A 16,421-nucleotide genomic window follows, 5' to 3' on the forward strand; every position below is an offset into this window, starting at 1 on the left:
AATGCCTTCCTCCGGCTTTGTAATTGACCTACAAAAGAAGATCAATTCTTTTTAGGTACCCAAACTTGCTTGGGTCCTTGAAGGTTAGTCACTAAGCTCTTTGGTACCCAAATGGCTTTCTTCTTTGAGCCCATCCATGGTTTACCAATGAACTTAGCCTTTACACTATTTGTACCCTTAGTAAGCACATAGAAAGAATTAATCTTAATTGAGGATATATTAGCATTTTTGCTTTTGTTCTTGCATCCATGCTCTATATGACCAACTTGCTTGCAACTAGTGCAAAATCAATCATTGTTCTTCATAAAACTAGTCTTGTGAGGAGCAAAGGCCAACTTGCCTTTCTTGGGGATATAGCCCAATCCCTCTTTATAGAGAGAAGCTCTTTGGCTACCCAAGCACATAAGCAAGCGGTCCTCACCACCATAGGCCTTAGCCAAGGTGTGAGTGAGCTTATTAACCTCCTTTTTGAGGTTCTCATTCTCAACCATTAGTGAGGCATCACAAGTGAAACCATCACTACTAGATAAGGTGGAAGTAGAAGTACTACAAGAAGGGTTAGTGGGAGCAACAATGATAGCCATAGATAATGATTCATCAATTATATCACAAGTTAAGCCTACATTGCAAGTTTTAACATGCTTCTTTTTATTTTGCTCATTAAGCAAAGAGGAATGGGCCTTTTCAAGCTTTTTGTGAGCCTTGCCAAGCTTCTCATGGGCTTCCTCTAGCCTCTCATGAGTTGCTTTGAGCTCATCAAGGGCTTACTTAAGGGCTTTTACCTCCTTATTCAAGCTCTTGCATTTACTTCTCTTAATGTCAAAGTGTTCTTTAGCATCTTCTAGCATGTCAAATAGTTCATCCTTAGTAGGTTCATCATCATCACTATCACTATCACTATCATTTTCATTTTCATTTTTATTATCATATTCTTCATCACTTTTATCATCACAAATTTGTACCTTAGTGGCCTTAGCCATGAAGCATGATGGAGTGTCGAAGAGAGAAGGCTTCTCATTGATAGCAATGCTTGCAAGTGCCTTCTTCTTGGTGGTCTTGTCATCATCACTATCATCATCATCACTTGAGGAAGCATTACTATCCCAAGTGACCACATATGAACCACCCTTCTTCTTCTTGAAGGTCATCTTGTCCTTCTCTTTCTTTTCCTTCTTGTCTTTTTTCTTGTTCTTCTTGTTGTCATCATCATTATCGCTATTATATGGACATTGAGCAACAAGATGATCTTTGCTTCCACATTTGAAGCACCTTCTTGACTCTTCCTTGTTCTTGGATGAAGATTTCTTTCTTCTAGCATGGTACCCTTTCTTCATCATGAACTTGCCAAATTTCTTGACAAAGAGAGCCATCTTCTCATCATCATCATCATCATCATCATCTCATGAGCCATCATCTTCACTTGATGCTTCTTGCTTAGCCTTTCCCTTGGATGATGTGGCCTTGAATGCCACACTCTTCTTCTTCTCATCTTTCTTCTCCTTCTTTTCTTCCTTCTCATCATCATCTCTATATGTATCATCGGTCATTATATCTCCCAACACTTGGTTTGGTGTCATGGTGTCCAAACCACTCCTCACTAGAATAGTGACTAATGTGTCAAATCTTGAAGGCAAACATCTCAAGAACTTATGGGAGAAGTCCTTGTCCTTCGCCTCTTCTCCAAGTGCTTTGAGATCATTGATAAGCACTTGAAGCCTATGGAATATCTCCGGCACACTCTCATCCTTCTTCATCTTGAAGCTTGCAAACTTCTCTTTAAGAATCTATGCCTTTGCACCCTTCATGGCTTGAGTGCCCTCAAATGATTCTTCCAACTTCTTCTATGCCTCATGAGCTCTCTCAATATTCTTGATTTGCTCAAATGTTCTTTTATCCAAAGCATCATTGATGGTATTAAGAGCAATGTCATTATTTTGGAGTAGTATTTCTTCAACGATGGTGGGAGCCTCTTCATCTTCAATCTCAATCTTTGTCTCTACCACCTTCCAAACCTTCCTATTGATTGACTTGATATAAGTTGTCATCTTAGCCTTCCAATAGGGATAGTTGGAGCCATCAAATTATGGTGGCTTCTTTGTGATGTTGATTTGAGCCATTTTTACACCAAAGGTTGTTAAGCCTCAAATCACGGTGACCTCGGCTTTGATACCACTTGAAAGGTCCTAATGGCTAGAGGAGATGAATAGCCTACTAAAAATTTCTACAACAACACTTAACAAACTGGTTAGACAATTATGAGGCGAAGCAAGTATTGCGCTAGCCTACTAAAATAGCAAGCCACCTACCATAATTTTAGTGTATATAGTTTCTATCCACACAATTCTAGTTGTCTGGATACTCTTATTGGACAATTTAACATGATTAGTGGTTCAATTATCGAACGACTAGGTTTTTAGTTGAGGTATAATCATATCGAGGACCCTTATCGAGTTTCGTGTGGACAATTAATCATGATTAAGTTTAGTAGCTTTGTTGCAATTGGAGTTTTAGTAAGAATATTTTATTTTTAAATATGGCTCATGTAAGAATATTTTTAAATATCTGGGAGGAGATACGGATTTGAGATGATTTTTCAAAGACTTCTACAATCAACTTGTACAACACATTATACACAAGCTTTTATATAGGCTAGAGATCTTTCATTTTCTCAGGGGTGCCTAGTGACCGTTGGATCTCTCAGGGGTGCCTAGTGACCGTTGGATCGGCCTTGTGCCGCCAAGATCAGCGCGAACGGCTTCTACAAATTGATGAACCCCTGACTGCCGCCCTGTCCAAATTTTTTACATTTTAGCCCTTTTTGAAAGTTTCTCACAAATAGACCAATGGCGGAAGAATTCAGAAAATGAATCCTTAGCTTGGCGCCATTGATGCTGTCGCCGAGTTAACACATCTCGACGCCAGCGTCCCTAGCTCTGAGCTCCTAGGCTCGGTAGATGACATGGCAGGGAGCTCGGTGCCAGTCACTCTAGTACCGAGCTCGGCGCCTTAGATCTTGGCGCTGAGCTCGGCGCCGTAGATCTTGGCGCTGAGCTCGGTGCCAGAGTGACTGGCGCCGAGCCTTTATTACTTGTGGGCCCCGCGCCTCTCTTCCTCTCCTTCTCTTGCCCTAGCAGAGCAGAGCCGCCGCCGCCGCCGCCCGCGCCCGTGCCTCCATCAGCCACCCTCGCCCGCGCCACCGCCGCGCCTGCTCCCATGCCCGTGCCTCGAGCCCGCCGAGCACCACCGCGGCTGCCCCGAGGCCGCCCAGCGCTGCGCCACCACGGACGGCCCGCACCCCACGACCGATGCGCCTCAGCGTGCAGGAGCGCCGCGCCCCGTGGCCACGCCACCCCCCCATACCACGCCACGGCCAGCGCCCCTCTGCCCATGCCCTGGTCCCCTCGCTCGCCTTGCCGCCCTCCACCGTCGGCCTCGGCCGCGGGTGCCGTGCCTCCCTCGCCCATCGAGCCGGACTCGCCGCGTGGAGCCCCGAACATCCCGCTAAAAGGTCCTAATGGTTAGAGGGGGGGTGAATAGCCTATTAAAAATTTCTACAACATCACTTAACAAACCGGTTAGACAGTTATGAGGTGAAGCAAGTATTGCACTAACCTACTAAAATAGCAAGCAACCTATCATAATTCTAGTGTATATAGTTTCTATCCACACAATAGCTATGACACTACACTAAGTTAGTGTGCTCTCAAAAGCTAACTAAAGAGACATACTAACCAAACTAACAAGCTCTCACAACTAGCTACACTAAAGTGCTTGACAACTAGTTTACGGTAATATAATGAGAGCGAGTAAGAAGGTTATACCGCCGTGTCGAGGAAGGAGCCAATCAATCACAAGAATAAATAACAATGAAGACCAATCACCTCAGAATCAAATGATGAACACAATAATTTTTTACCGAGGTTCACTTGCTTGCCGGCAAGCTACTCCTCGTTGTGGCGATTCACTCACTTAGAGGTTCACGCGCTATTGGCATCACACGCCAAACCCTCAATAGGGTGTCGTACAACCAACACAAGATGAGGATCACATAAGCCACGAGCAATCCACTAGAGTACCTTTTGGCTCTCTGCCGGGGAAAGGTAAAGAACCCCTCACAATCACCACGATCAGAGCCGGAGATAATCACCAACCTCCACTTGACGATCCTCGCTGCTCCAAGTTGTCTAGGTGGCGGCAACTACCAAGAGTAACAAGCGAATCACGCAGCGAAGCACGAACACCAAGTGCCTCTAGATGCAAACACTCAAGCAATGCACTTGGATTCTCTCCCAATCTCATAAAGATGATAAATCAATGATGGAGATGAGTGGAAGGGCTTTGGCTAAGCTCACAAGGTTGCTATGTCAATACAAATGGCCAAGAGAGTGAGCTTGAGCCGGCCATGGGGCTTAAATAGAAGCCCCCATGAAATATAGCCGATGTACCCCTTCACTAGGCACAACACGGGGTGACCGGACGCTCTGGTCATATTGACCGGATGCTGGACCTCAGCGTCCGGTCACGCGATGCGTGCCACGTGTCCCTCTCTTCAATTACTGAACGCCTGATCTCAACGATCATATGACGATCGGACGCTGTAGCTAAAAGTGACCGAACGCTGAACCCTAGCGTCCAGTCGTTTCCAGTAAGCATCCAGAGACGACTTTTCTCGACCGGACGCGTCCGGTCATGCTCGATCAGACACACCCAGCGTCCGATCACTCGGTGACTCCTCTGTGCACGACCATGTCAGTGTGACTGGACACGGCCAGCCAGCATCTAGTCATTTCAGTGCCAGCGTCCGGTCGATGACCGACGCTGCGCTTTTTCTACTGCTGCTGACCAGACGTGCCGGTCCTTCAGAGACCAGCGTCCGATCACTTACAGTGACCTCTATCTTTTCTGTCTAGGGCGCCGGTGGCACCATCGAACTATCCGCACTCTACGGGTGGACACTCCATCGGTGAAGTTTTTAACCCTTGCTCAAATGTGCCAACCACCAAGTGTATCAACTTGTGCATATGTATTAGCATATTTTCACAAACATTTTCAAGGGTGTTAGCACTCCACTAGATCCTAAATGCATATGCAATGAGTTAGAGCATCTAGTGGCACTTTGATAACCGCATTTTAATACGAGTTTCACCTCTCTTAATAGTATGACTATCGATTCTAAATGTGATCATACTCACTAAGTGTCTTGATCACCAAAATAAAATAGCTCCTACCATTTATATCTTTGCCTTAAGCATTTTATTTTTCTCTTTCTTCTTTTCAAGTCTAAGCGTTTGATCATCACCATGACATCACCATTATCATGATCTTCATTTGCTTCATCATTTGAAATGTGCTACATATCTCATGATCACTTGATAAACTAGATTAGCACTTAGGGTTTCATCAATTCACCAAAACTAAACTAGAGCTTTCACCCACGCCCGCTGCGCGTCACCGCTGTCATCGACCGTGCCGCTGCCGACCCCGCCACCTGCAGCGGTCGACCGTGCCACCGCTGGCTCGGATCGTCTGCCTAACACACACATATAGCTCAATATTTCAACACATACACTTTGTACTTACTTCATGCTTGTTTGGACACACAAACTCCAACGTATTCTCAGGGTTTATCACAGCTCGATCTCCACAATCGCACAGAGAAGGTTCCTCGAGTCATCTAACTGTGGCTAGGTGCTTCTCCTTAGCCGTTATTGGTGGAGGGTTAGGGGTGAAATCCATCGCTTAAAGTGCTCACGTGGATGTCTCCCTCTAAACCAATCGTCGAAAAGGAGATACCTAGGATCAAACTTGTCTGCACCGTCGATCCATTAAAAGAAAAAGCACCTCTCATGGTCCTACACAACGAGATTCCAACAAAATATTAGTAGCATACTTACACAAATAAAGAAAAAGGATAGTGAAAACAATTTCTTACATTAAAATGACTGCATATGTAGAAGCAATGTGTTGCTGTGTCCGGATGTTTTTTATTGAAAAACATATGTCGAGAAACCACAGTCACAGTTAGAGACAAGGAGGTCAGAAGGGATGGGGCATCTTTACTAGACACGTTGGGGTATAATTCTCGAGGACGACTCCGTTTTCGCCAAAACTCCTCCCGAAACATTTCTTGCATCTAACAAAACGGATGTAATTTAACAAATATAAATCAAAACATCACAAATAAATATCAATGAGAACCATAACTACAATACAACCAATTTTGTTCTAAGAACCGAAAGCAGTTAACATAAGATCTACGGCGTCGAGCTCGACGTCGAGCTCGGCGCCAGAGTGACTGGCACCGAGCTCCCTGCCATGTCATCTACTGAGTCAGGTGGCGCCGAGCTCCCTGCCATGTCATCTACTGAGTCAGGAGCTCGACGCCAGGGACGCTGGCGCCGAGGTAAGGGTCTATTTTCTAAATTCTTTTCGTCAGGGGTCTATTTATGATTTTTTTTTAAAAAAAAGGGCTAAAATGTAAAAAATTCGGCCGCCGCGTGTGGTGGCCGTTTCCGTTCCGTTCCGTCTCCTCAGGAGCGAGCCGAAGCTTCTGGAACCTTCGGTTCGGGGCGAGATGGTCGTGCTGCACGTGAAGTCGGCGGCGCCCGCCTCCGCTTCCTCCTCCTCCTCCTCCGCTCCGGCGCAGGACGGGGACGTCGCGGACGTCGCGGCCGCCCTCCTCTCCCTCTGCCGCCGCCTCCGAGGTGAGAGACTCTACCCAGAGACCCCGTGCGTCGTCCTAGTCTTAAGCTCCCGTTGCGGGGGGACGCCGGTCGAGTCGTCCTCGTACTGACGCGGCGTGGCCGGTTCTGCGATCCGCAGCGAGGTGCGCGGGTGCTGGTGATGCTGCGACGGGCGAGCTCGAGAGGGCGCTGGACGAGGCCGAGGCCTACGCTTCCAAGGTCAGCATTGTTTTCCCCACTCCCTCACTGTTTTCTCGCACGCTTCTGCTGCGCGAGAACTTATGCTTAGTTTGAATTAGATGCGAATTGCGCTTGATCTCGTTTATCATTATCATTATCAACCTCTTGCTGCTTGTTGATTTGGGTTCAAGTACTGTACGTATTAGGTTGTTCACCAGTGTTGGTACATTGCACTGGCCCTGAGAGTCATTCTCGAGCGATCTGATTTACTACTCTGTCATTCAAATTACATTTTATCTTGTATGATTGAGTAGAAAGAATGTGTGCTACTACTAGTATATGATAAGACTGATCTACTGTGTCACTCAAAGCACGGAGCAGGCCCTTATGTTTCTATAATTAGCTAGATCTCGACAATAAAACGTGTGCTAATTCTACAGATTGGAGTACCATGCACACACATTCACCGGTTGAGTGCTACCACGCTCGAGACCACTTCCATTTTATTGTGCTTGCGAAAATTGAAAAGTGAATGACATGATCACTATTTTGGATTGGGAAAAGGAAGCACAAGTAACATTTCATTCTGTTCATCATCGGTTAAACAGTAAACACTACTCTGTACGAGTAGTTGGAACTTGTTCACAGGATGTATGTCAATCTGATTTAGCACTTGTACTGAACATTCTGGGCCTATCCACTGAATGAGATTTTGACAGGACTCTGAATTTTCTTACAGGAACAAGTGCTGCGTAACAGATTCCTGTCCCCTCGTGCTCTAAGGGAACATATCAGGAACATTGAGAAGAAATGCGCTACTGCTCTACAAGAACCTCCAGAGGCGTTGTCTCTGCAAGAATCATCATCAGGTAGCACAACATAGATAGATGCAATTTTCAGAAGACAAACAAAATGAACATCCATATGCAATAGTCCAGGAGAAAGTTCAATTTATCACTACATAGGTTGCACTTTTCTTTTTCTACTAGTTTTGTTGCACCTGTATTTCAATCTTTCATCAAGTGCATAAACCTTGATATCAACTGTTTCCAGCTTCAAAGCTGAAAAATAAAAAGATCATTTGACATGGAATGGCCTCTGCTTACAATCAATTCTTTCTTCTATGCGATTCCCAGGCAACAAGCATGAGAGAATACAGATTTGGTGGGCTGGGAAAGAGCTAGCCATGGACCAGAAGCTATCCGACTATATCGGTGTTAATGATAAAACCAAGGTAACAACATTGCATCCACAGTGCAAGAATGATTGTTTCATTTGATTATTGTCTTATATTTTTTTGCAATCTATGCAGATTGTCATCAGGCTAACTCAAGCTCGTGATGAGTGTTGATTGTGCTCCTACCTCTTCATTGATATCGCAGAGTTGGTTTCCTCTTCAATAGTAATAGTATATGAAAACTGTCCCTGAGTCCCTGTAAGATATTTTTAGTTCTCTTGAGCAACCATTCTTGTCACCTGTATTAACTGACAATAGGTATAAGTGGTTTGGCTTCTTATACCAAGTTGCTTGTACAATAAATAAATCCTCACAGAGGTTTACTTCCTTTTGGGTGTTATGTGCCAATTATCCCCCTTTTAAGATGGTTTAAATTTTACATGAGCTATCATCCTGTTCATCTGTAGCACTGCCAAGTGTACCAACTAACAACATGTACAAACACCAGTGTACTTATAGAGGTCCTTACCATCACTTCAGTTCCAGTGTCCCCTATTCGCTTGATGGTACAGTGTTTTTCTCTCACAACAAAACAGCATCAGCCGGCTTATTAGCCGCAGAAACCATCAGCCGAATAGCTCAATATGGAATTTGGTAAATAAGAAAATGGTGCATGTGTTGCCCTTTAAATTGTTGCCTTTTGATAGTATGTGCCACTTGTCCTTCTTTATGATTTTTATAATTTTCTCGAGCTAGCATCCTCTTCATCTGTTTGATTGTATCTCTGCTTAGTACAAACTGACAGCCTGTAAAAATACCTTAAAACTTAAGGAGTTCCTTATGATAACTATAGCTGTTTGACATAGAGATGCTTTCTAATGCAATATGAAATTTAATGAACAAAAATTGGTGTATACATTTATTTGTTAAATAGCTTTACTCTGGGGATGTGATGTTTACTTTGATTGATGGAATGCTATGTTTGACAGCCCCAATTACTCAGGCTTGCCTCCTAGCACAAACTTAGAGATGCATACGTAATGAATATCAATGGCTAGATACAATCATGCAAATCACTTTGAAGCGGTTGTTCCCTTTCAAGGGAGATGATGCAGAATTTGGCAGCAGGAGTGGACCTCAGGTTACTTCAGCAGACATAAGTCTCATCCTGTCAAGAGCAGTTAGTCCAGAATTTACGTACTGGAGAAATATAAATTTTAAGAACATAATGTTAGAAGTGCAGACCACCTAGGGCTTAACCAGTGTTCACACTTAAGCTCAGAGTAGTGATCTGTAATCTAATCGCTCTAGGAAATTAGGAGGGAACATTGTTAAGCAGATTGGTCTCCCGTTCACATTATATACTAGGTAGGCTGTATATTGGACTATTGGAGTCAGTGAAAGCTTGACTTCGGAGTTTGTTTTCAGTATGGAGAACTGGAACCTGAGAATACATTATCAACGACAGTTTGTTGTATAGTATTTGTAGGTTTCTAAATTCTAACTGTAAAGGAGACACTGGAAGATCACACAATCTCTTATTCTATTATATGTCCCATCAGATTAGCTAATAAAATAAATCCCCTGCTGTTTTCCTTAGCCAGCTTATTCTGCAATATATATAGTTTGGTATACATGATGGTGTTCTTATTTGATTTTTTTTTTTTTTGACAAACTAGGGAGTCGTGCTGAGAAAAGTAGTCCAGCATACCTGGCGTTGCAACCTACATATGGGCCCCTTCCATGTTTGATCTAGCTCAACTTTGGCTGTTGTATTTAGTTCTCTACCGAGGCTTGCTTGTCCTGTTATGCATGTCGCCTAATTCCCCATGAACAAACACACACTGAAGAGCAAAAGGTGTGCTAAATGCTATCCTCATTTGGGTTTCTGGTTTCCTATGTCAGTAGATTGATTCAGTAGATGACTTTACCCCACTACAGTCAGGTTGCAGACAGATACATATGATTCTTTACTTGTACTGTATTTCTCTTTGAACACTAGACAAATGCAACACAATTATAGCATGGATCCCAGATTCTTTCATGATGGGTATTTAAGGAGGACTATTTTCTGGATGTGCCAGCTTGAAAATTCAGAGTAGTTTTGAGTTCAATCAACCATCCAGCTTTACAATGTGAAAACCTGCACGTGACTAGCCTAGTCTGGAAGGAATTGTTGGTGCCTTGGTTGAAGAACCGGCAAATGTTTCCGGTAGGAACCAACACTGTTCCCGCTGTCATTGCAAGTTCAGAAAGTGGCCAAGCAGTGATTTGGCATGTCTCACCAGAGATAAACCCAGCCTACTGTTGTGTTTTGGAGGCACCTCCTCACAAAATTTTATCAAATATTCTTATGTTTGCCGGTTTGGATCCAGGAATCAAACAAGCCATGACGTTGGTGCCTCCTGCCTCCAGACTCCAGGTACGAATCTTTTTTGTCAGATCTGTTGTCTTTCAGTGGTAAAAAAAACTCATACTAGTACTCAGTTTTTTTTTTCGTCTCTATAATATAATATAATAACATTTTGCTATGTGGCATGAAGCAGTGATACCTATCCTGCTGCCATGCTGTTGTATCTTTGCAAAGAAATAAAATACAGTACAGTACCATACCTTGGTCGATTTGTTCAGTGATGCCTGATCTATTACAGTGTTACTATATATGCATTTTTATACTCCCATCTTTGACCTGCCAGTCAAACCATCTGCTGCTCTTCCTGGAGCCTGCCGCTGCAGCCATAGCCATACCATAGCAGATGCAAACGGTTTAGCAGCAAACCCAATGCTCTTCTGCTCCATCTGCCAACTTAATGGCTGTGTCTTGCAACCATCTTGAACAAACCCCTGCCCCCATTGCCCTTGGGTCTAGGAAGACTGTATTTCTGAACTTTGCCCTTCATCATTTGGAGCTGGGGTAGTCGAACTTGTTCATGCATGTCCAGTCCAGTAGACGACAATGATTCTAAACGATGATGACCTTATTCGCTAAGCACGTATGCACACAGACCAAAGTGGCGCTGCCAGTACACCCAGGCTTTTGCTCCCTTTTTCCAGTTTGTTGTGATTGCAAATCTCTCTCCTTCCTTCCTTCGCCTTTCCTTTCTTCTCCCTCCTCCTGAACATCAGAAACAGAAAGGTGAAACCTTTTCTCAGTGGCTGGCCATTTTAACAGGGCCAGCCAGCCCAACTCGCTTGCCTTTTGCTCCTCCCCTCTGAGAAGATTCTTTGGTTTGTAACCTTGCTGCAGGCAAATGGTTTGCTCTATTCCATTTCCATCCATCTGCTTCTGCTGCTGATGGTGTGCTCAAAGCCTGTGGCTAACAGCAGCCAGCCACTCACTCACAGTCACAGTCTCACAGAGGGATGGACGGTGAAGGAATCTCTGGACTGGAGTTTGTATTGTGGTCTGCAAAGCTCTCTCTCTCTCTCTGTGTCTCGTCTGCCTGCCCGTGCTGATGGCCTGGGCCTCTTGTGCTTGTTGGATTGCATGACACATCTCTATCAGATCACAGGACAAGCCATGGTGGGGGTGAGGAGAGCTGAGAGCTGGGGATCATTCAGCTCAAAGGCGCTCGGCTTTTCAGTGCCCAATGCTGCTCTACTCGGTTTGTAGCTGTTCCAGTTCAGGCAGGCACCCCCACAAATACAAAAAGGCGCATGCATCTTCAGCTCACAAGCACTGGTAAATAAATCTGAAAAGGAGCACGAACATTCAAATGGTTTGGCTCTTTCACAAAGAAAACAAGAGAGGGGAAAATACAGATGCCACTATACCAGAACTGCATTCCTAACACTGCTTTTCTTTTGCTGATCTGTTCGCAGAGGCATCATTTGGATGATCCATGCGATGGGACCGTCGTAATCTTGCTCGCCAAGGGTTCTTCCTTAAAAGCTTCATGTTGGCAAAAGACCAAGCATTTCCATGGAGCAGAAGAGACGACTGTTCCAAAGCTAAGCTTTGTTTCGAAGCCAAGGGAGCGGCGAGGTAGATGCAGAGAGCTCTGCTTTTGCTTAAGCTCTTGGTTACAGTAAGCTGGAGACTTGTCTGTACTGGACTGGAGTGTTCTTCTACGTATATCTACGGAGTGAGTACAGAGGGTAGGTGCAAGCACTGGATCCCATTGACTAGACTGATTTGTACAGAGGAGTATGGTCAAGCTGCGTGTACTTTGGGAGCGGAATCAAATCTGCCACCAAGTCAGTGCCACCCTTGCACCATTTACTCAAACTCTGTGCCGTGCTGTGCTGCCCTGCCCTACCCTACCCTACCCTACCCTACCCTACCCTACCCTACCTCCCCCAACAATGGAGTGAGTCAGTGAGCACTAGCACCACCAGCAGCAGAGCCTTTGAGATGGAGATGGAGATGGAGAAGAATGCAACAGAGAATGAGCTGCAGCTGGGGAAAAGAAATAAAGAATGTCAATGAATAGCCAAGATGAATGAACAGCTCAAGTGCCAAAATCCTTGGCTCGGAGAAGATGACAAAGAATCAAGGGAAGAGGGGAAACAATCACAGCACATTGCGTCCTCATCATCACAGGAGCAGTCCACAGCACACTGCTCATCATCTTCACAAGCAAAAGAAACCAAAAATGAAACAAAAGAATGTTGCTTTGATTGATCCATGGCGGCATGGCATGAGCCATCATCATCAGCCCCTGCACATCTCCTGCCTCCTCTCCTGAGCCACCTCGCCGGCGGCCACGGAGGACGCTCTAGGCGTGTTGGTGACCGAGTAGAACATGACGTCGCTGACGCTCCTCCGCGCCGCCGCCGAAGACGAGACCACCATCCCGGGCTGCAGCAGCTGGGAGCGCTTGCAGTGCGCGATGGCGCCCTGGATGGCGCCCTCCTCGGACGACCCGGCGCTGCTGCTCCGCTTCAGCGCCGGCGTCGCTGTCCCCGCCGCCGCCAGCGTCCGGAAGAAGAAGCCGTTAGCGTTGCCGCACGACGGCGTGGACGACGAGGAGGACGAGGAGGAGGAGCACAGCGGCGAGGTCCCGGGCGCCTTGTTGTTGGTCGCCACGAGGCGCACCCGCCGGATGATGCCGGAGAAGGACTTGCGGTGGTGGCACTGGCACGCCTCCTCCTGCTCACGGACGCTCCCCCTCGCGCTGACGCTCCCGATGCCGTGCCCATTGGCACTGGCGCTGGCACCACCGTCGCTCGGCAACGGCGGCCTGGCCAGGAACAGCGACCGGATGTACTCCCTCGACGCCCACCGCTTCACCACCTTGAGCTTCTTGGCCCAAGACGGCTTCTTGGCGGTGCACGCCTTGCTGCCGGCAGCATCGGCGTCGGAGTCCCCGCCCTCTGCCGCCGCCGCCGCCGCGGCATCCGACTCCTGGTCCTGGAGGAGCCTCTGCACGAGCTGCAGCCGCGGCGGCAGGTGGAGCGGCAGCAGGTTGCCCTTGTAGAACAGCTCGTCCGCCGGGGACGCGAACGCCGCCTCCCTGTGCCTGGCGTCGCCGGCGCCGCCAGCGCCGGCGCTCTGGAACTCGAAGCGGGGCGAGGATGGCGGCGGCACTGGCGTGGCCGACGGGGTCAGGTCCATGTCGATGTAGTCGTCCTGGATCACCATTGTGGGTGGCCTCGCCATTGCCGCGATGCCAGTGCCAGCTTTGGAGCTCCGAGCTTTGGGACGGGACTCGGAGTCGGAGGGAGGGAGAGAGGATTGGAATTTCGGAAGGAAGAAGACAGGGGAAGGCTGCTAGGTGAGCCAGAGAGATGGGAGATTGTTTATAGGGTTTTGGGCGGTGCACTGCAGTAGTGTGCGTTTCACAGTTTGGTTTTGTTGGGCAGAGGACGAAAACAAATGGATGGATATATGGCACACTGCTTGTTTGGTTTGGCAAATGCAAATGCGAGCAAGTTTTTTTTTTAAAAAAAAAGTGGCAGACAAGTGACTGTAGTGTACTGTGATGATAGAAATTGAAGTGGATGTGATGATGATGAATCGGTCAGGATCATCTCAGCTTTCGCTTGGCTTCTTTAGTTTGGTTGGCGTTGTGATTAGTTTTGAGTTTTGGTTTGGCAACAATTGGCCCCTCCTCACCTTTTCTTGTGTCATATTGATGCAGGTGTGTGTCCTGTGTTGCTGTTAGGAGGCAAAGGCTGGTTATGTGGCACAACCCCAGCTGCCTCTTATTATGCCACTTCTTCTATATTTTTTGTTGTCGTTGTTCATACAACTTGTAATCTTGTCATTGTTTGGTTATGAAAAATAAATATAAAAAAATATGAATTATATTTTTCGTAAGTTGTTTTTTAATAGTACTAGTTAGTTACTCCATCCGTTCTAAATTATAAGTGAAAGTGACTTATAGTTTGAAATTTGACTTATAATTTAGAATGGAGTGAGTACGTAAGATTGTTGACTGAATTTTCAGCTACCTAAAATATAGCATCTTCTTTGCTATGCATTATCTGTCAATCCTCATACTGATTTTCCTTGTAGCGGATGGAATTTTTTTCTCGAATACGTAGAAGATTTGCGTATAATTGTAATTAAGAAGAAAAGTTTAACTGTACAGACGACACGCTTCTGATGAGCGCGCTATATATATGTGCAACGGGCCGGCCCAGCCCGGCACGGGCCCAGACCAAGCACGGCCCGCAGGTGGACAGGCCGACACGGCACGCCGTGCCTCCCGTGTCGTGCCCCTCCAGGCGTCGTGCCTGGCAATCTGGGCCGTGCCGGCCCGCGAAGCACGGCCAAATCTGTGGGTCGTGCCAGCCCACAGCCCGGTGATCTTAAGGCACCTCAAAATTCTTCTCATCCAACAGATAGCACAGATCACAGATTCATTCATTCAAATTTCGAAATCTCAATTCACAAGTCAAGAACTTCTAAGTCACAAACTGGCACACCTCAAAAAATTTCTCATCCAACAGTTAGCATAGATTCATTCCTTCAAATTTTAAAATCTCAATTCACAAGTCAAGAACTTCTAAGTCACAAACTGATCACCGATTCTAATCCAACACTCAGCAACCTCCAAATGAATAAATTCTTCTCCGATTCTAACTTCTAAGTCAAGAACTGTGCAAACTCCAAAATTCTTCTTATTCTCATCCAACACTCAGCCACAAACTGATCACAGATTCTAACTTCTAAGTCAAAAACTTAGCAAACTCTAGATGACAAAATCCAACAAAACAAAAGGCACCAAAGGAGATAAGATAAATGAGCTTATTGTGCAATGCTGCCTCATTAAAAATCTTTCTAGATAAAACTCGCCCTTGTGAGAAATCCTAGAAAGGGAAAAAGAGTGCAGCACAACTCTTAATAAGTCTTCCATCATTGTTCAAAGGTCCCAAGTCACAATCACAGTCACAGATGACACATGACAGATACAAAATAGAGATAACAGATTAACTACCAGCAGCCCTAGATCTAGATGTACCAGCTCCAGCCCCAACCCCAGATGAACCAGCAGTACCAGTAGCCCCATCTACATCTTCATCGAGGTACAGATTCTTGAAGGAGTCCTCCAGCTCTTAGTTGTCAACAACATGTTGTAATCTGCTTTCTCCCAACTCCCAATCCTTTATGCAGGCCATCATCTCCACAGTTTCAGGCAATAGGCGGCATCGCCGCTCTTCAATTATCCTTCCAGTCAAGCTAAAACATGATTCTGAAGAGATAGTAGAAACATGAACAAACATAATATCTCTAGCCATTATAGATATGATTGGATAGGTTAGTTTGTGATCACGTCACTAGAGAAGTAAATCAAAATCATCCTCATTGTCGGTGTTTCGGACCGGGGGGTCCTCAACCAACCAGTGAATTTGTTCTGCGTGCTCTCTATTCTGGATGGTGATGCAAAGAGACACAAGGTTTATACTGGTTTAGGCAATCGAAGCCCTACGTCCAGTCTGAGAGGTCGATCTTGTATTCCTTGCACCGAAGCGCTCGTAGTAGGGGGTTACAAGCTAAGGGAGAGAGGGAACCAGTCCCAGGTCTCGGCAGGGTGTCGTGTGGGCCGTCTGAGACGTTCCTCTCAAGCGGCTGGAATGTGTGCGTTACGAGGTGTTCTTCGTCGTCCCCCCCTAAGTGGCCCAAGTCCTCTCCTTTTATAGTTGAAGGGAGGACAAGGACAGTACATGTATTACTATGTGGCGTCGTGCCAATAGGGGTGGCACGTCCGAGCCCTGTGGCCTGTTCCTGTGGCGGCGTGGTCATAGGAGTGGTCCATCCTTGGAGTACTGGGGTGGCGTGGTTGTCCCATCAGATCCTGTGCGTCGTGGGAGCCCCGGGAATGTCTCGGAGTGGACGCGGCGGCGAACGTGCAAGCCACTGTGGACGGACTGTGCGTGAGGCCGAGACTTGGTCGGTGCTGAGGCTTGCACTACGGTGGGGGGTCTCGGCAGGC

The 16,421-nt window shown here is 46.3% G+C and overlaps 2 protein-coding genes and 1 long non-coding RNA gene across 5 annotated transcripts; 2 read left to right on the forward strand and 1 right to left on the reverse strand.

Moving 5' to 3' along the window:
• The first annotated feature begins 6,507 nt into the window (after window positions 1–6,507).
• LOC136518875 (uncharacterized) lies at window positions 6,508–9,965 on the forward strand. 3 transcript variants are annotated; one of them, XR_010774638.1, is made up of 6 exons: window positions 6,508–6,704; window positions 6,823–6,902; window positions 7,603–7,732; window positions 8,000–8,097; window positions 8,176–8,298; window positions 9,720–9,965. XR_010774638.1 is itself a non-coding variant. In XM_066512561.1 (6 exons), the coding sequence occupies exons 1-5, from the start codon at window positions 6,575–6,577 to the stop codon at window positions 8,212–8,214; spliced, it is 477 nt and encodes a 158-aa protein (XP_066368658.1). In that variant the 5' UTR covers window positions 6,508–6,574; the 3' UTR covers window positions 8,215–8,246; window positions 9,720–9,965. The 3 variants fall into 3 exon arrangements, 2 of the variants coding, with proteins under 2 accessions (XP_066368658.1, XP_066368657.1); XM_066512561.1 differs by having other exon boundaries at window positions 8,176–8,246; XM_066512560.1 differs by lacking the exon at window positions 9,720–9,965 and having other exon boundaries at window positions 8,176–8,454.
• A 167-nt stretch (window positions 9,966–10,132) lies between these two features.
• On the forward strand, window positions 10,133–14,294 carry LOC136517268 (uncharacterized). The gene is made up of 2 exons (XR_010774249.1): window positions 10,133–10,462; window positions 14,124–14,294. It is a non-coding gene; the product is annotated as an uncharacterized lncRNA (long non-coding RNA).
• LOC136519096 (probable membrane-associated kinase regulator 3) lies at window positions 12,462–13,837 on the reverse strand. Its single transcript, XM_066512756.1, has one exon. The coding sequence runs from the start codon at window positions 13,640–13,642 to the stop codon at window positions 12,695–12,697; it is 948 nt and encodes a 315-aa protein (XP_066368853.1). The 5' UTR covers window positions 13,643–13,837; the 3' UTR covers window positions 12,462–12,694.
• Window positions 14,295–16,421: the final 2,127 nt, after the last annotated feature.

This window comes from Miscanthus floridulus, chromosome 17 (assembly GCF_019320115.1).
Source record: "Miscanthus floridulus cultivar M001 chromosome 17, ASM1932011v1, whole genome shotgun sequence".
Taxonomy (NCBI): Eukaryota; Viridiplantae; Streptophyta; class Magnoliopsida; order Poales; family Poaceae; genus Miscanthus; species Miscanthus floridulus.